Source organism: Neovison vison, chromosome 13 (assembly GCF_020171115.1).
Source record: "Neovison vison isolate M4711 chromosome 13, ASM_NN_V1, whole genome shotgun sequence".
Lineage (NCBI taxonomy): Eukaryota > Metazoa > Chordata > Mammalia > Carnivora > Mustelidae > Neogale > Neogale vison.
The window spans coordinates 3,611,603-3,635,878 of record NC_058103.1 but is presented as its reverse complement, the minus strand read 5'-3'; the positions used below and the strand labels follow the sequence as shown (position 1 = coordinate 3,635,878).

Sequence of the window (24,276 nt, the reverse complement as noted above, 5' to 3'; positions counted from 1 at the left end):
CTTCCGTGTCTGCTTGTCCTTTGCAATGTCAACCCTTTTCATGGCCTCCCCTGGACCACTTGGGGGTCTGGGGATAAAGTATCAAGAACCCATGGAATGTTCTAGAAAGGCCTGCTCACAGTATCAAGTCCTTCACTGCCTTTTTTTTTTTAAAGTAAGCTGTACTCCCATCATGGGGCCCGAACTCACAACCCCAAGATCAAGAGTCGCACACTCCACAGACTGAGCCAGCCAGGTGGCCTGAAGAGCATTTATTTTTTTAAGTATGCCCGAAGCATAAAACTGCCAATGGATCTGGGGGCCCAGTCCTGCCTACCTGCCTCTGGGGCTCCTGACAACAGCCTGCCAGGCAGGGCAGCCTGGAGCAGAGCCCCCTTCCCGCCACGTGCTAACCGCGGCTTCCTGGCTGTGAGATGTGTGAAGGCGGCCTTTACGGTAGTGAGCCATCAGCGAGTGCCCGCGGGGCAGAGGAAGGAGATGCTAGGAAGTGTTGCCTTTCAGTACTTTCTGACGTATCACTTTGCACAGCGAGGTAGGCTCACTTTCTCCCAAACGAAATCCCTGTCGTGTACGGTCTTCACTGGAATATTTCGCTTTCCCTGTTGCTGGGACGCTGCAGCCTCCATGAGAGGAGGGCCTCATCCTGGGTCCCGTACCCCATCTGCGCTGTAGCACCAAGTTCCTCACGGTTCTGCGGGAAGCCAATGGTAGACTCGAGCCCCCAGGGTTGGGCTGCGGACGTTGTCAGACCCTAGCGCTTGTGCCTGGAAGAATCCCGTGGCCTGCGCCATCCTCAGTCTGCAAACACAGGCGACAGCTGGAGGGAGTTTTCCCGAGCCGGTCTCTCTCACTCGGTTGGCTCTACACGTAGAATCTACACGGGATTCTACTCGTCAGCTGTAATTACAAAACCTACATTGTGTCAGAGAAATTTAAATAACGGATAGATACAGAGTAAAAAATACCGAACCAGGGGTTTTCTATATAAATACGGCTAATTGACAAAAACGAGGTGACACAGTCATCCTGGTAGGGAACTCCTTTATTTCACGTGAGGTCCTCTTGGGTGACAGGTTCGCAACAGGCGCGGGAGGACGGCTCCCAGCAGTCTAGTGTCGGGACAGGCCACGGGGAGCACTAAAGTGATCCTGTCCGGAAGACACTAAGGCCGGAGGGCGGCCGCGCCACAGCACTGGGTCTTATGTGAAAGACCGTCCATCACGGGAGCCACAGAAGCATCCGGGGGTCCGGAGCCTGGGGGCTCAGGCCTGGCCATGCCGGGACGTCACAGGGCCCGGTGTCCCGTTTCGAGCAGCATGCTTTCCAGAAGCAGCGTGCTGTTGGTCTCCACATAGGGCTGGTGCAGCCACATTGACAGGTAGCTCAGGGTGAGGTCGTGGTCCACGGCGTGTGCAAGCTCTTCCGTGACCGTGCGCTTCAGGAGAAGCTCCTTCTGGTACATGTCGCATAGCTTGCGGGAGACCTCGTCTGAAACCAATGTCTCTCTTTAGAGGCAACAAAGTCACAGAACCGTTCCTGCCTGGGGGCGGTGCCACTCTGGAAAGCTTGTTGAAAACTAGACTCGGCGACAGCGCAGAGATGAAGGAGGACCGGGCGGGTCCGGGTCACTCGGGCTCGTGCCCATCAGCAGGGTTAGTGGGCATGATAAGGGCCATGAAGTTAATGAGTAAGTCTAGCCTGTGCTCAGGCAGAGGTGATGATTATAAAGAGTAGGTTCACCTCAGACAGACAGTATTCCAATAACACATTACATCAAATAGTTTTACCCTTTTCTTCCTTACCTAAAAGTGAGGTCTCAGGGCACCTGGGTGGCTCAGTGGGTTAAAGCCTCTGCCTTCAGCTCGGATCATGATCCCAGGGTTCTGGGGTAGAGCCCTACGTCAGGCTCTCTGCTCCGCAGGGGAGCCTGCTGCCTCCTCTCTCTGCCTGTGTCTCTGCCTACTTGTGATCTCTGTCTGTCAAATAAATAAATAAAATCTTAAAAAAAAAAAAAGTGAGGTCTCAGACTGGTAACAAATAACTAGGCCCTCCTTTTGAACAGAGACAGAGAGAGCACTAGTAAGCAGAGCAGCAGGCAGAGGGAGAGAGAGAAGCAGGCTCTCTACTGAGCAGGGAGCCTGATGCGGAGCTTGATCCCAGGACCCTGGAATCAAGACCTGAGCCAAAGGCAGAGGCTTAACCAGCTGAGCCACCCAGGCGCCCCCCTTCTTTTGAACTAACAAAGCTAATGGTAACTCTGAGGGGCGCCTGGGTGGCTCAGTTGGTTGAGTGTCCAACTCTTGCTTTTGACTCAGGTCACAATCTCAGGGTCGTGGGATCAAGCCCCATGTCAGGCTCTGGACTCAGCAGGGAGTCTGCTTCTCTCTCTCTCCCTCAGCCCCTTCCTCTGCTTTTACTTGCACACTCACTTTCTCTCTAAAATAAATAAACCTTAAAAAAAAAAAAAAAAAGTAATCCTGATCTTGTAGAACTTAAGAAATGATTTCCATGTTCTTTTTCTGGGGGGTTGAACTGACCTCAGTTTATCTTTTTTTTTTTTTTTTCCCCCAGTGCTGGGCTTGAACTCATGATCCTGAGATTAAGACCTGGGCTGAAATCAAGATTTGGAGGCTTAAGTGAATGAACCACCCAGGTGCCCCAAAACACCTTTCTTTTTTTTTTTTTTTTAAAGATTTTGTTTATTTATTTGACAGACAGAGATCACAAGTAGGCAGAGAGGCAGGCAGAGAGAGAGGAGGAAGCAGGCTCCCTGCTGAGCAGAGAGCCCGATGTGGGGCTCGATCCCAGGACCCTGGGATCATGACCTGAGCTGAAGGCAGAGGCTTTAATCCACTGAGCCACCCAGGTGCCCCAACACCTATCTTTCTAAAAAATAAAAAGAAAATCCGTCTCTGCAGATGCAGTGGAATTTGTTCTACCCTTTTTTTTTTTTTTTTTAAGTAATCTCTGTGTGCAACATGGGGCTTGAACTCATGACCCCAAGATCGAAAGTCATAGGCTCTGTGGACTGAGCCAGCTGGGTGCCTTGACCACTGTTTTAAAGGGCTAATAAGGGGGCACCTGGGTGGCTCAGTAGGTTAAGCCTCTGCCTTTGGCTCAGGTCATGGTCCTAATGTCCCAGGGTCCGAGGGTCCTGGGATCGAGCCCCGCATTGGGCTCTCTGCTCAGCAGGGAGCCTGCTTCCCTCCCCCAGCTCTCTGCTTGCATCTCTGCCTACTTATGATCCCTGTCTATCAAATAAATAAATAAAATCTTTTTTAAAAAATAATAAAGGGCTAATAAGGGCACCTTGCTTCATGTGTCTCTAATTATATTTAATATTCTTTGCTGATTATTAGAGGCAAGAAGAAAGGCCCATTTTAAGATGCCCCCAATCTCCTTTCCTTTCAACGGATCCTCTCGAATTGAATTTCAGACTGTTAGGTTCTTCAAGTACCACGTCTCAAGAACACAAATGATCTCATAATTTCTACTCCTGAGAATCAGTGCAGAGAGAACTACTTACAGAAATGGGCTGTGGGCCATGTGTGAAATAGGGGGGGGCGAGGCCTCCCATCCCGGTAATGGTAGTTCTCTAGCTCACAAACCCCCTTGGTGGTCGAGGACAGCTTTTCCATTTTCATCTGTATTTTGGCCTGAAAAGATATGAATTGGGAATATGAGAACCTTATTTGCAATCTACTGCAGTCTCAGATTCAGTAACTGTGAGCTTTCGAAGCTCAGAGGCACAAGTCCGTTGAGACCCAAAGTCCAATAACTCAACACTGTTCACTGCACACGCCGCACATTTCCAGGCAGCTGGAGGCAGACGGTGGCTAGGATTTCTCTACCTCAGATTGCTTCAGAGAAAAGCCCCGGCTTTCCGGGCTGGAGAGAGAAAGCTTGCTGAGTCCCACGTCCCGAAGACTTCTGAAGGCGCTAATGTTTTAGCCCCAAGACCTGGAGGAATCAAAAGGCAGGCTCTGCCTTGATGGGATGACAGGAGGAAGGGTGTTAGATGAGTTCATTTCTGACTTTTACGAACTGCCTCTGAGTTTACTGAAACCTCAAGGCTCGGTTTCCCTATCTGTAAAACGGCGGTCACGCAAGGCAGCCCCACAGCCTTGCCGCAGGAAGTGGGGAGAGGGGACAGTGACGACGCCTCGGGGTGGGGCGGCCTCTGCAGGAAGCCCGGCCACTGCAGGGGACATGGACACCATCCCCGCTGCACAGACCGGCCAGCACAGTCCGCTCTGACAAACTGCCTACACAGCGGCGACAAGGACGAAGTACTTCCGAAGTACCCGTTGGCGCTATGGAAGGATTTGTTACGTACAGGGACCACGTAACTAAGATTTCAGACGTCAGCAGCACAGACCCACCAAAACCACATTTCTGACCCCTGTGTATACTTCACCCCATGTGCACAGGCGTGAATGCACAGACATCTAGAAACTGTCAAAATCTGAATTCCTTACACTTGGCCCTTCGGCCACTCTCCCATTACGCCGGATGTGGTGTGCGCTAAGTTCAGCTAACATTGATTTTTTTTCATTTTTTAAATTTTTCTGACATGGACTGTCAGCTCAAGCTGTAGGCCCCAGGAGAACACAGAGTCTTCCTGGGGAGGGACGTGCGCTTGGTCCTGTACCCTCAGGCAATGCCGGGGCCTTCACAGCAAAAGACCCAGGAGTAGGGCTGAGGGAGCCGCTAACATTGATTTTTAAGGCACTATGCTCCTTTCCCCAATCTTTTTAGGTTTGATCTTTCATGTGGCCCCACCCCAAAAGAGAGGACTCAGCATTTCTGCATTATAGCTGAGATAATTCTCAGGGCTGCTGAGCTAGGGAAGGTCAAAGCCAGCACCCCTGCACCACGCTTCCTGACCCATGTCTCTTGGCATGCCAACCCACGTTCTCTGCATCCTGCCACCTAATTCAAAAAGCTTGTAAATGATCGGGAGAGCAAGGAAAATCCTGGAGGCCTGACACGGGCCAGCAGTGCCGTGCAGAGCTTGGTCATCAACAGAGAAAAAGACCACACGAGGTGGGCAGCCCTGAGCTGGCAAGGCACACACGGAGGTGCCCACTCCCAGTGCAACCTCAGAACGCCTCCTCCCACAGAACAAACTGCAAAACGTTCGTCCACGTTAGGGAAATGGTGCCTCAAAGCCCCCTGCCACAGTCAAATTCATTAAAGACCTTAAAGCCAAGTCTGGGAAATCATTATCTCCAAAAGCTAGAGAACAGGACAAATAATATGAAAAGCCTTATTCCATTAACTTCTGGTTTTGAACACAGAACGAGAACTTCTTTCCAAGCCACTTCAAAATAGAATAAATTCCCTAGAGCAGAGCATTTCAGGGCCTGACAGCTGGCACCCAGACCTTGGTTTCTAAAACCATCCTCCAATCAAGAGAAACAAGGGCTCCTTGGGGAAATGGCTGATCAGAGGCAGGGAATACACAAGATGCGCCTAGAATGTCTTGAAATGCTAGGAAGTAAGGAAGTGTTCAAAAAAACCCAAACCAAAAACTCACAATGATGGAAGCATGTTAAGGGGACACAGGAGCCAACGGAACTCCTATGGGCCAAAGCAGGGACAGTCTGAGGACAAAATAAAGCAGTATTCTCTGACAGCCCAAGGTGGAGAACAAGTAACCACGAGTCCCCACTGCTAGAAATGTATGGTCCAGTAACTCACAAGCAGGGGACAAGAGACACGATTTACGTACATGTTCTGCCCTCGAGGAGGAGGGGCAGAACTTCCCACTCGCCCAGTGTGGGCTGTGTGGACAGTGGGAAAGGAGCTCCTTTTACAGAGAAACCTGACAGCCACGTGGTCAAGGTCAACACCCAGAGTGATGGGTGTGGTCACACGCCATGTCCTCGATGACACCTTGTCTCTGCAGTCTCCCTCAAAAAACCCACGACCCTGGCCAAATCATGAGAAGGTCATCAGACAGACCCCAAGCGAAGGGCAGCTGCGAAATGCCTGACCTGTTGTCCTCAAAACTGTCACTGCTAGAAAAAACAAGGGAAGTCCATGAGACTGGGGCCGCCACAAGGAGCCGGAGCCGACGTGGTGACTACATTCACTGTGGCATCTGGGGTGAAGAGAGGGCAGTAGGGAAAAAGGAAGGAAACGTGACTAGACGGCAGCTTCATTCAGGAACAGCGTGTCAGTACTGCCTCATGAATTACGACCGACGTGCCGTTCAAATTTGTGATTCATAGGATGGGCACGTCTGGAAAGAGGTGCAGGCTGGGGGTAATTTACGTAAACTCTCTGTCCTAAAAAATCAGGTGTCCACAAAAAACATAGAGAATAAATCCACGGAAGCAGGACACTGTGGCCTGGAAGACTGTAGAGACCAGGGTATCTGCCTCTTCCCAAAGCCACCGGGCCTTAGCATCAGCAACCCCGCAGCACGCAGTACAGCCCGTCTTCCCACTGGGCTACTAGCCTCGGGCCTGTGTGCGTCTCCCTCCCGCTCCAGAGGTCCTTTGAAAGAAAGAAAAGTTCCCTTCTTAGGAAAAAGGGAGTCAGCCCCAGGCTCAAAGACTTCGGCAGGGAAGCAATACCCAGGTAACAGTGTGTATAATGTGATTTTACACTTGATCTTAGCCAAAAGACCGAGAGGTGATTATATAATGTGATTTTTAACTGTATTATAGAAAAATGTTAATGAACAGGATGGGATTAATACGAATGGTGAAGCAGGCCCAAGAGTGAGGCATGCGTGTGCCGGTGCGGTTCTGCCCGGGAGCAAGCATCGTCCAGCCCTCTGGGCGCACATTTCCCACCTTGGGCCATACCAGCTCCACGGGAGCCCCTTCCAGCTCCGGACAGGACTTGCCACATTGTTCCCTGGTGGGAGCCAAAGCTTCTGCCAGTACCAGGGTCTCCCTTGTCCCCTGAGAGGACTCAGAAAACCAGTGGACCCTTTTCGGTTCTTGGATAGCCTTTTGGCTGTGATGGCAGCTGTTTTGTCTGCTGGTTCCCCCTTTCCAGGGCTACAACTCCAGCCCCTCCAATAGCTTCTCCCTGATAATGTCTGCCCCCCCACACCCCGCTCCAAACACGCACCATGCTGTCTCTGTCTGCACTGATGGCTGGGCCCATCATTCTGTTGGCTGTCAGGGACACAGCCCGGCCTTTAACTGAAGGTCCTGGGAACTCGGCTGACCACAAGCAGGTGGCCACCTACAACCCAGCGGCTACTTTCCCCTGGCCTGCCTCACCCTGGGCCTGTGCTGCAGGTCAGAGGGACCAAGGGCACGTGCCCCGCCTTTCCTCTGCTGCTGCTCAGTTCACCAAGCCTGCTGGCTGGGTTTTCTGGACCTTGACTCTCCCCACTAACGTCTTACCACGCTGTCCCTCCTCAATGCAGGTCAGTGGGGCAGAGGACAGAGTCCCAGGGCACTAGCCCACCACGGGAGGGCGGGTGAGCCTAGGACAGACAAAGCCAATCCCTCCCGACGTGCCTGAAATGAAAGGCACCCCCACCCTTCCCCACCGGCCGCCCCTCTGAAACTTCTTCCTGCGGGGCCTACGTCTAAGTGACAGATGAGAGTGTGTGCTCTAACCAGAGCCAAGTGGCACTTGAAAACAAAATCCTTTCAGAATGTTTTACATTTTGTAAAAGTCACATCAGTCTGTGTTGAAAATGTTTCTCGTTCTAACACAGCTTTGAGCTTCTGTGACAGGCTTTCTCCTGGAAGGGGCCGAGGGACGGAGAGGCTCTGGCGGGAGGCAGCGAGGCGGTCGGGGCCGGAGGGCAGCGGACTGAGCAGCACATGTGCTCGGCTTTTGGGCTCTTCACATTATTTTAAGACTGCAACTCAGCTACCTAGTTTCTTTTAGGAATAATACATGCACCTGCTTTTTGTTCAAACAAAAGTATGTATTTTTTTTTAAGATTTTATTTATTTGACAGAGATCACAAGCAGGTAGAGAAGCAGGCAGAAAGAGAGAGAGAGGAGGAAGCAGGCTCCCTGCTGAGCAGAGAGCCCGATGTGAGGCTTGATCCCAGGACCCTGGGATCATGACCTGAGCTGAAGGCAGAGGCTTTAACCCACTGAGCCACCCAGGGGCCCCCCAAAGTATGTATTTTTAAAAGATCTATTTATTATAGAGGGCACAGCTTGCATGGAGCACTGGGTATGGTGAAAAAATAATGAATAATGTTTTTCTGAAAATAAATAAATTGAAAAAAAAAAAGATCTATTATTAGAGAGAAAGGGAGAGGCAGAGAGAGAAGGGGAGAGCGTGCACGGGGGGAGGGGGATAGAGAGAGCGCGCGCGAGAATCTCAAGCAGACCCTGCACTGAGTGAGAAGCGTGACATGGGCTCCATCCCACAACCCTCAGATCACGACCTGAGCTGAAACCAAGAATCGGAGGCTTAACGCAGTGTGCCACCCAGGCGGCCCAAACACAAATACTTGCCATGATCAAACGGGTTCATTTGGGAAAAAGAAAACAAGTGGGCAGTTTTCCCTAACTTAGAACTTTGTCCCTTTCAATTGCTTATTTGGCCTGTGTCCGCTCCCCACTGGCCAGAAGCTCCATGTCCGGACCTCACTCGCCAGGGACACAGCTGCAAACATGGGGACAAACAAAGAGAGCGGACCTCACGTAGCCCACACCCTTAATTCTCTTGCCTTCCTGAGTGGGGGCCTAGATACGGAGTCACTGACGCCTGTCTCGTTACCTGCTCAGGCAGCCTGTGAGGGCAAGTGCTTGTCATCCCAGCACAAGCCCGGGGCGAGGGAAGGCAGAACAGGACGATTACAGAAACCTGATCATCTACTTGGAGGAAACTGTTTGCTATTTAGCCCCATAAGCATCTTAAATATCCCAAAGACACTACTGATTTCGATCATAAAAGGCCAAATTACCAAAATGTCCTCAAACATTTACTTTCTCATTTTAGTGTTCCTGAAACCATAATGCATCTTACAGTTGATGTGTCTAAAAGGGTAGTGTTGGGGCGCCTGGGCGGCTCAGTTGGTTAAGTGTCTGACTTTTGATCTCAAGTCAGATCTTGATCTTGGGGTTGAGAGTTCAGGCCCCGCATTGGACTCCATGCTCATGTGGAGCCTACTTTAAAAAAAAGAAAAAAGGTAGTCTTTCTTTCCTAAAAAGTCTTCTAGTTATTTATTTTTAAGGATTTTATTTATTTATTTGACAGAGAGCGCAAGCAGGGGAAGCAGAAGGCAGAGGGAGACGCGGAAACAGACTACCCGCCGAGCAGGGAGAATGTCCCGAGACTCGATCCCGGGACCCTGGGATCATGACCTGAGCCAAAGGCAGACACTTAACTGACTGAGCCACCCAGGTGCACCTCCTGAAAAACTCCTTTAAACCGACAGCTTTGGAACAGTTGGAATCCTAAATCTGAACAAGTAGTATCTTTAAGAAATCCAATCACACTTCACATAATTACATTCCACATATTCTGTTTCACAGGCAAGAAGTCATGTCAAAGATCAGAAACATTTCCATCAAAGATTAAAAGATAAAGATTTTTCCATGTTCATCGGTAAGTTCTAGTTACCCAAGTTCAAGTCTGTGCCCAGCGAGGAGATGCGGAGCTAAGTCTACGTTTGGTGGCAGGTGCAGTGGGTACCGGTAATGGAACCAGTCATTAGTTCGTTACACACTGAGAACATCTCTCGTGGGCCAGACCAGGGCCCACAGACCGAAGCCAGCCCACACACTACTTGAGTATGGCCCAAGAGCTCAGAATGGGTTTTATATTCTGAAATGCTTCAGAGAACCGTGTAAAAAGAATATTCTACAACACATCAAAATTATGTGATATTAAAATTTCAGTGTCCATGAATAAAGTTTTATTGGAACACAGCCACACGGACAGAAACCTGAACTATGTCCATTTGGACATCCTGTGACAGGAACCAAAACTACCCCCTCATGCAACAACTGCCCAGCCAGCAAGATCCCGTGCGACGCTGCCCCCCAACCCGGCAATCACGATCAGTGCACGCCCACCTGCACGCACCTACCAACCTTTGTCCCACGTCTCCTTACATAAACCTGCAAGTCTTTCCAGCACTTTCCAGAGGGTCATTGAGACGCTAGTCTGCTGCCCTCCTGGTGTCCGCCTCACCGAAACAAAGTCCTTTCTTGTGCCCCCACCACTCGTTTCTCTGCCTGTGAGTTTTGTCAGTGGGGAGTGGCCGAGCCTGGTCTATTTGGGACCCTGGAGGCTGGTGCTCACGCGCCCCTGCGCGCCAGCTAGGCCGCCATTCACTTCTGTACCACCTGTGGGCGCTACACGGGGAGCCCAGTGATGATGAGACACGGTAGGGCCCACAAATCCCGAAATATTTACCACGCGGAGCCTTCAGAAGTGGGTGAGATGGACCCAGACAGCACACGGGGCAGAAAGAACAAAGGTCTAGGACAGCATCCTGGGGGGCACTGAGATTTAGGAGGCAAGTGCAGGAGGCTGAGGAGGGAAAGGCAAGTGTCTGGGGGACAGCGTCTCCCACCATGTGCATACCTGCCGGGCGCCGAGAAAGTCCCAAGTCCACCCCCGCAGCCCCCCACCGAGGTTCGGCGGCTGCGAGCCCAGGTGCCAGGGGCTCTGGATCTCACCAAAGCCTCCAAGGTGGTCTGCAGCTCCTCACACAGCGTCTCGAGCTCCTTGCTATATTCTGGAAGCGTCTTGTCCGCATCTTCCCCGGAAGCCGGGCTGCTGCCCTGTAACTCTGTCTTATCTTCACTCCTGGACAAAAGGGAAAAGAGTGGAAACAAAGTACACCCTGAAAGGCACCTCGCTTCCTTATAGCAGAGCCCAGAAAGTGCGACCTCCACGTAAGGGTGTCAGGCATTTGGTCCAGGTGTACTTCATGCGGATGCGATACAGGATTCCTTATTATTATTCTTTATTCTTCCTTATTACTTCTGAGCCCAAGGAACACGCCCACCCGCTCTGCGCTGGAGGGAGTCGGCTGAAGGCCGCCCCGTGGTGCCCTTGGCCTAGGGCTCCGTGCTGGGTGTATGAACATGAACGCGACGTGACCGCTTCCCCAGAGTTCACCGTCTGGGAACTGTTTGGTAAACCGAAGGCTGTGGCCTGTGGGGCATGAAATGAACCTAGTGTGGTCACAACACTTAGGAAAACGAAGCACGAACAGAACAGCCTCAGCTCCGAGTCAGGAGGGCGAGTGGGCCTCGGCGGGAAGAGACGGAGGGGGCCGACCGCGTGAGACCTGCGGCGGGAACGGGCCAGAGCCAGGGGACAGTAGCCCCCTTATAGACAATGACACAGGAACACAGAATTATAACTTTGAGATAAGAAATTACACGTGCAGGAAGCGCAAAGAATAACGAGGCCAACCTTCCCATCGGAATTGGAAACTGCCAACAGTTTCCTCAGGACTCCTTTGTCTTTTTATGTTTTTATTTTCAATTTTATTTTATTTTTTCAGTGTTCCGAGAGTCACTGTTTATGTACCACACCCAGTGCTCCATGAAGTACATACATTTTGGCAGGGGGAGGGGGCGGCGGCTGGGGGGCTTAGTGGGTTGAGCGTCTGTCTTTGACTCAGGTCACAGTCCTGGGGTCCTGGGATCGAGCCCTGCGTAGGGCTCTCTGCTCAGCAGGGAGTCTGCTTGTCCCTCTCCCTCTGTCCCTCCCCCTGTTCATTTTCTCTCTCTCAAATAAACAAATAAATAAAACATCTAAAAAATAAGCAATTATGGGGCTCCTGGGTGGCTCAGTTGCTAAGCGTCTGCCCTCGGCTCAGGTCATGATCCGGGGGTCCTGCGATCAAGCCCCGAGTCCGGTTTCCTCCTCAGCAGGAAGCCTGCTTCTCCCTCTCCCACTCCCCCTGCTTGTGTTCCCTCTCCGGCTACCTCTCTGTGTCAAATAAACAAATAAAAAATCATACTTTAAAAAAGACCACTTGGTCTTAAGTGAAGAATGATTTAATAAAAAAACACACAGAAGGAAAGAAATTACTCAGGAAGAGGACACTCCCAGCTCTCCTCCACTCTCCCTCCCCCGACTGCTGACACCCACCCGCCCACCAAAGGCAGGGAGTGAGCTTCTGCACACCAGGGCCCTCACAGCCCGCAGCCATTCTCGCAGTGTCCGCGCAGAAACTCCCTACCGGAGACACTGTCCGATCCCACACGTCAGTGCTCGGCCCCGCGAGACTGGCCCCGCTCAACTCCAGACACCAACGGCAAGTCCAAGGTGTTAGCTGTGTTTCTGACTATAATGGGCCGTGCGTAAGAGGTTCCCCCAAGCCGCCCCCTTGGATCTGAAGGATTTGCTGGAGCGGCTCACAGAACTCCGGAAAATAGTTTCCTTACTGGACCGCTGCTTGGTGACAAAGGATATTAAGGGATACGAAAGAACAGCCCGATGAAGAGGAACACAGAGGAACGTCTGGGAGGGTCCTGAGCACAGGGGTTTGTTCCCTGTGGAGTCTGGGGGCCACCCTTCCAGCAGGGAGAGGTATTAACCGTTCCCCAGAGCAGAAGCTCTCCTGACCCTATCTTTTTGGGGTCTTACGGAGGCTTTGTTAGGTAGGCACAATTGACTAAATCACTGGCCCCTGGGGACTCCTCTCCCCTCCCTGGGAGGTGGGGTGAAGGGGTGGGGCTGAAAATTCTCGCTCTCTAATCCCCTGCTCGGTTCCCACGGGGCTGGCCGGAAGTCACCTCCCTAGCCTGAACTCAGGGGTGGCTGGAAGGGACATGTTATGAAGAACAGGACACTCCTTTCACGTGGGTCATTCTGGAGGACAAAAGACCAGATATTAGAACAGAGGATGCTCCTAGTGCCCTTATCCATGGGGAAGTCGGAGGGGTTTTCGGACCTGTATGCCAGGAACGGGGAGGGAGACCAAAGAGAAGGAGCGCCCTTCCTGTCCATCACAACGTCACAGAAACAAAGTACAAGGCTGTGAAGTCCAACCCTGCTGACCTCCCACCCAGCACCCACCCGTTCGGAAGGGGCCGAGTTTCTCGATCGGGCCCGTCCTTCCAATCCATTTCTATAATTTCATATACAGACATAACCACGAACAGTAGGTAGCACCATTCTGTGTTTAAAACGGACATGCACAGTTGATAGGTGCGCACATCGTTTTACCCCTTGCTCCTCTTCTCAGCGTGAGGTCATCCGCTCATGCTGACGCGGACTGCCACTCCCGCCCTAAGAGACGCCCGGCAGCCTCGGGCCCGATGAGAAAGGGCGCGGAGCTCAGAGCACGAGGACCTCCACACACACTCACCGCAACCGGGTCTTCAGGTTGGCAATGCTGTTTGCAGTAGCAAAGCCCGCGTCGTTGAGGGTTTCCCATTTCAGGATTAAATTATGCCAATCAGCTGCATTGTCCTTAATTTTTCTTGCGCTGACAGACAAGACAGGTTTTCTGGGTGTTGCACTTCCAGGAGTGTTTGCTGACAGGGAGTAAGAGAAACATTATGATTACAAATTTGTGAAATAAGTAAAAGGAACCTCATTTCGGATGGAGGCAGGGAGCCGGGAAAGGGCGGCTCTCACACACACGTGACTTGCTGTGGCCTGCACAACCCGCGGAAAGGAGGGAGAGAGGAGTTATCCCGACAAGGCAGGCCACTCTTCACGTAGGAACTTCATTTCCTGCTTTGAAAGAAAAGAAGATGCCTTCCCCCACCCCAGCTCCAGCAAGGGCTCACCCACCAACCACCCCTTGCAGCCGATGAGAAACCACTACAAACACTACAAACCTCGAACTCTTGTTCTCCACGGAACTTGGGTTCAACCCTTCCCCATTTCCCCCTAAAACCTAATTAAAGCTGACCTTCCCCTTGTCTCTTCCCACTTGCCTACGATTCGTCACAGAGAATTGTCCTGAACTGCAATTTCTTTGCAATTCCTGAATAAACTCTTTTTTTTTTTTTTTCACTTCGAGATGTTCTTTGCTCTGTTTAAAGTTTATATTACTTGGCAGTCAGAGTGGGATCCGAAGGAGAGGACCCCACGGGACCAGGCGTCTGCGTGGAGGCCTCGTGCTCACCCCTTTGGAGAAGGGGTGTCTCAGATTCTGTGCCCAACTTTATTCAGGATCTGTTTGAAGCACTCACTCACTTTAGCACCCCATATTTTGATTCTCCACACTCTCTCAGGAGGGTCATCTTTTTGGGACCCCATCAGGTTTTAGGTTTAAAAGCTATGGTCCTAGGGCCCCTGGGTGGCTCAGTTGTTAAGCGTCTGCCTTCAGCTTAGGTCATGATCCCAGCGTCCTGGGATCGAGCCCCACGTGGGGCTCCCTGCTCAGCGGGAAGCCTGCTCTTCCCTCTCCCGCTCCCCCTGCTTGTTCCCTCCCTTGCTGTGTCTCTCTCTGTCAAACAAATAAATAAAATCTTAAAAAAAAAAAAGCTACAGTCCCTCCTTGTCTGCATTACTATGATTTATGTACTCATTTATTTGCATTTGAGTATACTAGCACAGTGCTGTACTGGTTTCGTGTGTTCCATCTAGTGACTCAACACCTCCATACATGACCTAGGACTCAGCACAAGTGTGCTCCCTAATCCCCATCTCCTGTTCCCCCCATCTCCCCACCCCCTCCCCCTCCCCCTGGTACCCATCAATGTGTTCTCTGTTGTTACAAGACTTTTTTTGTTCCTTTTTTCTGTTTGCTTTGTTTCTTAAATTCCACACATGCATGAAATCATATGGTATTTATTTTTCTCTGATGGATTTATAAAGAACTGACATAATCCAACACCAAAAAAACAATAATCCAATTTAAAAATGGTCAGAGGACATGAATACACATTTTTCCAAAGAAGACATATGGATGGCCAATAGACACATGAAGAGATGCTCAACATCACTCATCATCAGGGAACTGTAAATCAGAATGGATGTGGGAAACAAAGGCCAAAGAAAAATTATTAAATTTCCTTACTACTTACAGCCCATTGGTAAGTCCTTAAAACAGGCAGAGTGACATTCCTCTAGGAAACCAGCTGCCTTGAAGCTAATCCCTTGCTAAGGACATAAGGCAGTCTTCCCCTGACTCCCCTCTCCCCCCAGGATCCTGTAAGTCTTAAATAAAAATTCCTTTAGAAATTTCCTTTTTCTCTAACCCCGAGATACATGTTGGCAATCACCCCTCCAACCATATGGCCCACTGTTATACATCTGAAGGGTCTCATGGATAAGGTGTTTTGAGACAATAATAAATGACCTTTTCCCAACAACAGCTACCCCCCTCAAGGTCCTGGAAACCTTGCTTCCAAAATTCCTTAAAGACTTACACTGTCCCTGACCTCTGCTCAACTTGGGAGTATATAATGGGCCACTCCTCATGACCCCAGTGTGGCTCTTTCTGCCCATGGGTCCTGTCCCTGTGCTTTAATAAAACCACCTTTTTGGACCAAGAATGCTCCAAAGACCAAGATGTCTCAAGAACTCTTTCTTGGCCATTGCCTTTGAACCCTAACGTCTTTCCTACATCAAAACCCACGATGAGCTATCACCTCACACCTGTCAGAATGGCTGTTATGGAAATGACAAGAGGGGCCCTGAGTTGGCTCTGTCATTTAAGTGTCTGCCTTGGCTCAGGTCACCATCCTGGGGTCCTGGGATTGAATCCCACATCGGGCTCTCTGCCCAGCAGGGAGTCTGCTTCTCCCTCTCCCTCTGCCCCTCCCCTTGCTCATGCTTGCTCTCTTTTTCTCTCAAATAAATAAAAATTTTAAAAAAGAAAAGACAAGAAATAGCAGGTGTTGATGAGGATGTGGAGAAAAAGGAGCCCTCGGGAAGTGTTGGTGGGAAAGCATTTTGACTAAATGTACCAACTTACCCAAAGATGAGTTCAGACTTCAACGGCCATTATGGGGAACTCTTGACCTCACCCCCGCAACTATTCTCAGAACCTAATTAGAAAGCTCTGACTCTACAATTAAACTGACTCCATGGGATGCCCAATTTAATGGGTACCTGAAGGCTTCTAACAGAATTTCAGGACTCCCAAGTCGCCTCTTTACAAAATACGATTCCAAATTAACCAAGCAACAAACAATTAAAGGAAGACAAAAGTCATCTGAGGTCCCTTGCTCCCCTCCTGTCCTCTTGGTCTCAGGGCACACAACTCATCTTCGCAGGGCTCACAGCCACCTTCCCCGTCCCTCCTGCACGGCTCCCCCTCCTTTATGCCCTTGCACTTCCTCATTCCTCTCTCTGGACATCTCCCAAACCTATGAAAACCTGCCCCATTAAATTCAGACCCTCTGAGGATCCACAAGCAACCCCCCCGATTTCTCATGTGACCTGGGCTGGAGGCGAATTAGGAGCTACAGTCAAAGACTTCCCCAAAGTGAGATTTGGGACGCTCCGAGTTGCTGACGGTCCCCACAGATCCTCCCAGATTTGCTGAGACGGTGACACATCAGCTGGGTTTCTCAGATTCAAATCGCGATTCCACAAGCCTGCTGTCCAGGACCCGTCCCATCACTCGATGAACTCGCCACGCTGGTAATCCTGGGGAGGGGAGGATGTCCCTTCCGACCTCGGTCAGTACTTCCTACATGACTAAGTTCTTCTTTTCAGCTTATCTCTTAACTCTGGAAAAGAGCCAGCTGGCAGAGCAGCCCGTGAGGGGAACCGAAACTACCCCCTCAAGCGACAAGGACGGCCGGAGCCAGCAAGACCCCTCCTGACCGGCCCACGACAGCGACACCAGACCTTCGCTGCCCCCTTGCACGTGCCACCCTCTTCGTCCCCCATTCTCCTTAGACAGACCTGGGAGGATCTTCAGGGCTTGGGAGACTCTGAGACACTAGTCCGCGGTCCTCCCGGTGTCACTCACTGACACGAAGTCCTTTCTTGTGTGCCCACCACTCGCCTCTCTGCCTGTGGATTTTGTCCGCGGTGAGTGGCCAAGCCCGATGTGTTGGGATGCCGGGCCAGCTGCTCCACGGAGGGATCTGTAGAACCACAGATGGGGTCCTACCCACGCTTTGCTATATGATTGAGCTCCTGCAGGCACTAAATGCCTTTAGCAGCAATTCCTAGGGCTTTCCCAACCCCTGCTGAACACACTTGCTTCAGGCTTGTACTCAGAAACCCAATGAACCCACGCACGATGATCATAGTTGGCTCCGAGTTACTGTGGGGAATTTTTGTTTTTTTGTTTAGAGAGAAAATCTTAGGCAGGCTCCACGCTCAGCATGAACCTGATGCAGGGCTTGATCTCATGACCCTGAGATCATGACCAGAGCCAAAATCAAGAGTTGGATGCTCGCCAAATTAAGCCACCCACGTGCCCCTCCAAATGGTTTTTAAAGAAAATTCTGATCTTCCTTTAAACACCAAATCGACTTGGGTAGCCCTGCTCTGTGTTCATTACTGGGCAGGTCTTCCAGTTCATTACTGGGGTGACCTTCTAGTTAGGAGGACCAGGATGAAGGATGCCTGGGCGGCTCAGTGGGGTAAGCCTCTGCCTTTGGCTCAGGTCATGATCTCAGGGTCCTGGGATTAAGCCCCACAGCGGGCTCCCTGTTCAGTAGGGGGGCTGCTTCTCCCCCTCTCTCTACCTCTCCTCCTGATGGTCCTCAAGCGTGCATTCTCTCTCTCTCTCTCTCATGCTCACTCTCCCTCTCTCAAATAAATAAATAAAATCTTAAAAAAAAAGAAAACTTAATAAATTCCCCTGCCCTTGGCCATACCAGTGATCAACTTCCTTTTTATATATGAATAGGAAGGGAATTCCTTGGGGTTACTCTCCCCAAACACAGGGATCCCCATCGACCCCACAGGGCATTACGGCCAACAGCACGCCATGTGGCACCAGTCACCTTGCCTCAGAGCCATTCCTGCCAACACCTTTTTGGCTAAGGGCAGCCAGGAGACAGTCCCGGGACCCCCACAGCCATCCCCATGCCCCACGCAGTAGAGGCCCCCCTGTCTGCCACCACCCCCCAGCCAGTAGTCCCCCTCCTGTGAAATCCTCTTCCTAACCACTCCTCCCAGAACTCCTCGCTGCGGTCACCTCCCTGCTCGTGCCTGACTGACGGATCACCTCCTGACTCCCTCCCGTGACAACTGACGTCCTTTGGAGGACACTGACTTCTCATGGTTCCCTGATGGTTTTCATTTGAGGCAGAAATGGCGAATGTTGTGCTGGCTATGCACTTGCAAACCCCTCTGAAGGAACTGAGTGACACCATTACCTTTGGCCACTTCACCGCAACAAGCCGAGCCGTACACCCTCCCATGGCGGGCGTGCTTGCCAAGGGCACAGCTGCCCACATTTACACTGACAACAGATACGCTTTAGGAGTGGCTCACAATTTTGTAATGTCATGGAAACAGGCTGGCTTCCTATTTTTAGCAGGAAAAAATTTTAAATGGGTCTTACGTCCAAAATATATTAGGTGCTATATTCCTCACAGCTGCTCTGGCCATAATAATAATAATTATTATTATTATCATCATCACCATCATCATTAGAGAAAGGGCATGAAGGGGCCCGCATTGGGTTCCATGCTGGATGTGGAGCCTGCTTGAGATTCTCTCCTCCCTCCCCTGCTGCTTGTATGCAGGTGCACATTCTCTCTCTAAAAAAGACGAAGGAGGAGGAGGAAGAAGAAGAAGAAAAAGAAAGAGGGGGCGGAATTAGAGTTTCTGGCATGACAGGACTCCTGCAGGGCTCAATCTCACAACCCTGAGATCATGACCAGAGCCAAAACCAAGAGGTGGATGCCCAACCGACTGAGCCACCCAGATGCCCCTCGCCCTCTCTTGAAAGACAGTGCCCTAATCACATTTCCCAATCCCCCACAAAAGGAGGAAAGCTTTCTGACTACTGCACGTGTCACCAGAAGCTCCGACCTGTTCACAATGTCAGACACCTATAACCTATATCCAATTTCTTTGTAGTCCCAAATGCCATGGTAGATGCCACCTGCAAGCCAACAGATGTCAGATGTCACCTACCAGGCAGGCTACTATGACTGGCCCTCCCGTACCTGTTTCAGCCTTTCCCCAGTCATGACTGTACTAACTCAGTTAAATCCCTGCATTTTTGCCATCGGTCGAACCCACATTCTTTTCCTTACGTAAATGTGATCTCTCTCCCTGCACCCAAGGGAAATACAAATAAGTTTATGCCTCTTTGCAAAGTTCCTATAAAAGACCCCTTCATGAAGGGATGGCCTCTCGCGGAATATCATCTCAACTCCTCTGATCCCTGGCTTGAAAAGGCTAATCAGGAAATTCCAGCTAATAAATCATACTCTAGACCTTAGCTGGAGTCCCCACACACCACATGGTTTCATTTTTGTTTACAGGAACAGCATTTCCCAAGTCATATGAATGCTTAGACAGTTGGCAACTTGGAAGTCAATGTTTATCGTTTATTGTTAACTTTCATAACAAACCAGAGGCCTCCGCTGCCCTGCCCCATTAGGTTCCATGGCGCTCTTAACCAGGAACTTCTGGGGGCATATATCACTCCTGGTTTGGCTCTGTAGGGAGGCTTTTCCCTTTGGGTCAGAGTAGTGCCAATGAACACATGATCCGAAATCTCTCTCTACATTAGGAGAGGTAGCTGATTCCACAGCCAAAGCAAGAGTAGCCCAACGATGATCGTGGGACTTGTTGGCTCAAAGAGTTCGGGACAAGGTGCCCAGGTGGCTCAGTCGGTTAAGCCTCTGCCTTTGGCTCAGGTCATGATCCCAGGATCCTGGGATTGAGCTCTGCATTGGGCTCCCTCAGTCTGCTTCTCTCTCTCTCTACCCACCCTCCTGCTCTGCTCTCTCTCTCAAATGAATAAATAAAATCTAGAAAAAAAAATTTTTTTTAAAGGGGACGCCTGTGTGGTTCAGTGCATTAAGCCTCTGCCTTGGGCTCAGGTCATGGTGTCAGGGTCCTGGGATCGAGCCCCACATCAGGCTCTCTGCTTAGTGGGGAGCCTGCTTCCCCCTCTCTCTCTGCCTGCTGCTCTGTCCTACTTGTGATCTCTCTCTCTCTGTCAAATAAATAAATAAAATCTTTAAAAAATAAATAAAAATAAAGGCATTTTGGACAATCTACTTGCTGAATAAGGAGGCATTTGTGCAGAAACACCACCAGCTGTATCTAGGCAAACACCTCTGGAGAAACAGAAACCCACTTATACAAGATCAGGGAACAAGAGCACTGATTATAACAAATTACCCCAATGACCCCCGGTCTTCTGATCTATTTAGCTGGTTACCTTCAGGTTTGAGCTCCTGGTTTAGAACTATCAAGCTGGATTTGTTATATTATTTTTAATTCTTCCCTTTTTAAAAAAGATCTTATTTATTTATTTACTTACACACAGAGAGAGAGAGTGCACAAGCAGGGGGAGTGGCAGAGGGAGAGGGAGAAAAGCAGACTCCCATGCTGAGCAGGGAGCCTGATGTGGGACTTGATTCCAAGACCTCAGGATCATGACCTGAGCTGAAGGCAGATGCTTAACTCACTGAGGCACCCAGGTGCCCCAAGGTAGAGATTTTAGATGGGAAGTACTGAGGTCTCCCTCCTACCCTTTTTTGTCACTCACATGTGGCCTCAATGGCTTCTAGTCATTATGCACTTTCCCTCTGACACAGGATGGGACAACCAGGAAAGTGGACGAAACCACTAAATGCAGGCAGGAAACCTGACTCTTGATAAAGTGATTTTTTTTTCAGCAAATTGCTTAAAAGAGGGAAATGTGAAAATAAAGGAAACCTCATTTAAAATGGAGTCAGAAGCCCTGGAGAGGCACATGTTCACGCACACACTACTTGCTGTAGCCTCCACAACCAGCAGGAGGAAGGAAGGTAAGAATGATTTCAACAAGTGAGGACATACTTCACATAGGAATTTTATCTCCTGCTTTTAAGAAAAGGAAGGAAGAGCCCCCGCCACTCGCCCCAGCAATAAATGCACTAACCACCATCTCTCACTGTCTCACTGCAGCCAGTTCAGAAACCACACTGCGGAAACCATGACGACCTTGAACTCTTGTTCTTCTCTAATACATTTTTATTTATGACAACTCTCCAGTTTCTCCCTAAAAACTTAAGGAAAGCTGACCTTCCCTTTGTCTCTTCCAACTTGCCAGAACTCATCATAGTTTGCCTGTCCCATATTTGCTCTGTTTAAAGTCAGCAAATTTATGGTCTTAGTTGCAGAACACACACACACACACACATATATATGTGTTATATATGTGTGTGTGTGTGTGTTCTGCAACTAAGTATACATATACGTATATATGTGTATGTATATATGTACAGAGCCAGATAGAAGAGATGTACAGAGCAAGGTTTGTGGAAAGGGTATGGAGTCTCTGGGCACACCACTCTCCTCAGATCTCCATGTGTTCACCAACCTGGCACTCCCCAAATCCCATCTTTGTGGGCTTTTACAGAGGCTTCATTGCACAGGCATGGTTGATTAAATCTCCGGGCATTGCTCATTGATTCAACCTGAACCCCTCTCCCCTAGGGCCATGGGGGAAGTAGGTGGGACTGAAAGATCCAAACCTTTATTGATTTATTTATTTTTAAAGATTTTATTTATTTATTCGACAGAGAGAGAGAGACAGTGAGAGATGGAATACAAGCAGGGGGAGTGGGAGAAGGAGAAGCAGGTTTCCTGCCAAGCAGGAAGCCCAACTCGGGCTCAATCACAGGACCCTGGGATCATAACCCGAGCCAAAGGCAGACGCTTAATGACTGAGCCACCCAGTTGCCCCAGTTCCAACCCTTTAATCATGTGACTGGGGGGTGTGTATATGTGTGTTTGTGCGTGGGAACCAGCGCCCATCCAAAGGCTTCCCAAAAATTACTTCATCAGTGTAACAAAAGACAACTTGCTCATTCTCACACTTAGGAAATACCAAGGGTTTTACCTCTCTGCCAAAAACAGGACAAAGACCAAATATTTACTTGTTAGTATAAACCGCAATCACACCTGTTATGGAAGTCCTGCCAACCAGGCAGGACTTCTCCAGCTTCTCCCGGCTTGCTCTCTATGCCTTAGGGCTAGCCCTGTGCAAGCTCTGACTTTGACCTAGAATGTACTTGCTGGCCGTGTATGTCCCCACTCACTTGGCTAACTCCTAGAGTCCTTTAAGGCTCTGCTTATTTAAACATCCCTTCAGTCTTTATACGACTCATCAACAACATGCCAGACATAGTGGATGAAGGGACTGACTGAGGTGTACCAGGGCCATGTTCATGGAACTTACTTTGCAAAGAGGAGGTGGATAATAGACAACCAGATAACCACGATTGATTCAGATTGTGGTAAGTGCTACACAGAAAAGAAAAAGGGGTCTTGTGTTACAGTGAACCCCGGAAGTGATGTCATTTAGGCTGGAACCTGAATGATGAGAGGTCAGCAGTAGGTCCTAATGTGAGAATGAGCACGGTGAGTCTGAAAAATTAAGCAAGACCAGCGTGTTTATGACGAGGGATAGAAAGCAGAAAAATGTAAAACCTTTAGCCTGGAAGGCTGACCTTTAGCCTACATAGTTCCAACAAAGATCAGATATATGCTGGTTGCTGCACTCATTTTTTTTTCCCTAAGATTTTATTTTTTCATTTGAGTAAGAGAGGGAAAGAAAAGCACAAGCAGAGGGAGGGGCACAGGGTGAGGGACAAGCAGTCTCCCTGCTGAGCAGGGAGCCACACAAGTGCCCGGTCCCAGGACCCTGGGATCATGACCTGTGCCAAAGGCAGCAGCTTAACCCACTGAGTCACCCAGGTGCCCCAATTGCTGCATTCTTAAAAGGTCTCATGACTGCTTATAAATCTCACCAACAGTTAATATTGAACTGAATGATAAGCACCAGAGAAATCTTGCTAAAGTAGTTTTATCAGTAGAAATTCAAAGAAAAATTTATAATACTCCCAGCATGTCCCCTCCCTCTTGACCACTAAGCAAAAACGCAGCCTTTCTGCCCATGGGTCCTGCCCCATGCTACTTAAATAAATTACTAAGTTGCACCATGCAACATCCCAATAATTCTTTCTTTGCGTTTGTACTCGATGATCCCGCATTATCTAGAATAGAACGGTGCTGGGAGGGGGGATGGTGGAGGGGACAGTCAAGCAACTGGAACCTTAAAGATCAAGACAAAGAGTTTAGATTTATTCCAAGTCAGTGGAAAGGAAGCAATAAGCTCTGAGTAGGAAAGTGACATGATCTGATTTAGGTTTTCAGAAATCACTCCTTCCACAAGGACATCTTCCTGGACCTCCCAGGTTGGGTTAGGACTCATTGCCCTGGATATCTGAAACAACCTCTTCAGCTATCACTGACACTCACCAGCGTGGTATATTTGCTGGTGTAATGTTTATATTCCCCGCTGACCGTAAGCCCACCTGAGCAGTGACTATGTCTTGCTCCCTCTCCTAACCTCAGCACACAATAAGTGGTGAATAAAATGTGTTAAATGTTGAAATAGTCCTTATCACCTGCCCTATAATATTCTAAGGGTTTCTCTTCTCCAGGAGAGGCTCCTTGAGGGTGAAGACCCCGTCCAATTCATCGTCTGTTTGCTCCATTCCCAGCACGTATTTAGGAACCCAAAACACAGTTCTGAGTTCAAGATACTGGGGCCAGTCGGGAAAGAGACCAGAAATGGGAGTCACAGAACAGAGCAGAGTGAGGTTAGCGGCCCTTCCGAGCCGCGGCTCCCAATCCCTTCACATTGCACATGGGATCCCTGCGGGGCTCTATCGCGCTGACCCACGTAAAGCACTTGGGACACAACTTGGTGCTCGCTGAACGACAGCTTGTGTTACAAGACAGCTCTGTGGCAGGTAATGCTGAGGGGCATTCAGGGGAAGGTTTGGGAGGAGCTGGGCATGCAAGGCTTGGCACGCAGTGTCCTCCGCTAATGCTGGCTGACAATGACAGTCACGCTCTGAGCGCAGGGATGGGCAGACCCTCCTGTCCATACAAGTAGTTTCTACACGAGAAAGGAACCGAGGCTGAGCCAGACTGACTGGCTCCCGGGCGGACCGCCGAGCCTGCGCGAGGCCGGCGGGATGGGCTGGGCCAAGGCAGGGACCCCCGCACACTCCCTCGGGCCCCCGGCCCCCGGCCCACGTCGCAGGCCCAGCGGGGACGCGCACACCCTCCCGGTCCCCCGGACCTGGCCCGTTGCACGAACCTGCCATGCGTCCGCAGATATCCCGGGAAGGAGCCCGGAGCCCCGCCCACGGCCGCCGGAAGCGCGCTGACGTCCTTCCGGCGCGCTCCGCTGGCTCGCCG

General features: G+C 50.2%; 1 protein-coding gene and 1 non-coding gene across 2 annotated transcripts; both read right to left on the bottom strand.

The window, feature by feature from the left end:
- Positions 1-1,024: 1,024 nt before the first annotated feature.
- On the bottom strand, positions 1,025-24,235 carry LOC122893475 (cyclin dependent kinase 2 interacting protein). Its single transcript, XM_044230484.1, has 5 exons — positions 24,176-24,235; positions 13,277-13,445; positions 10,626-10,755; positions 3,527-3,656; positions 1,025-1,488 (listed from the first exon to the last, which is right to left on the bottom strand). The coding sequence occupies exons 1-5, from the start codon at positions 24,180-24,182 to the stop codon at positions 1,286-1,288; spliced, it is 639 nt and encodes a 212-aa protein (XP_044086419.1). The 5' UTR covers positions 24,183-24,235; the 3' UTR covers positions 1,025-1,285.
- On the bottom strand, positions 4,578-4,707 carry LOC122894742. Its single transcript, XR_006381814.1, has one exon. It is a non-coding gene; the product is annotated as a small nucleolar RNA SNORA49 (small nucleolar RNA).
- Positions 24,236-24,276: the final 41 nt, after the last annotated feature.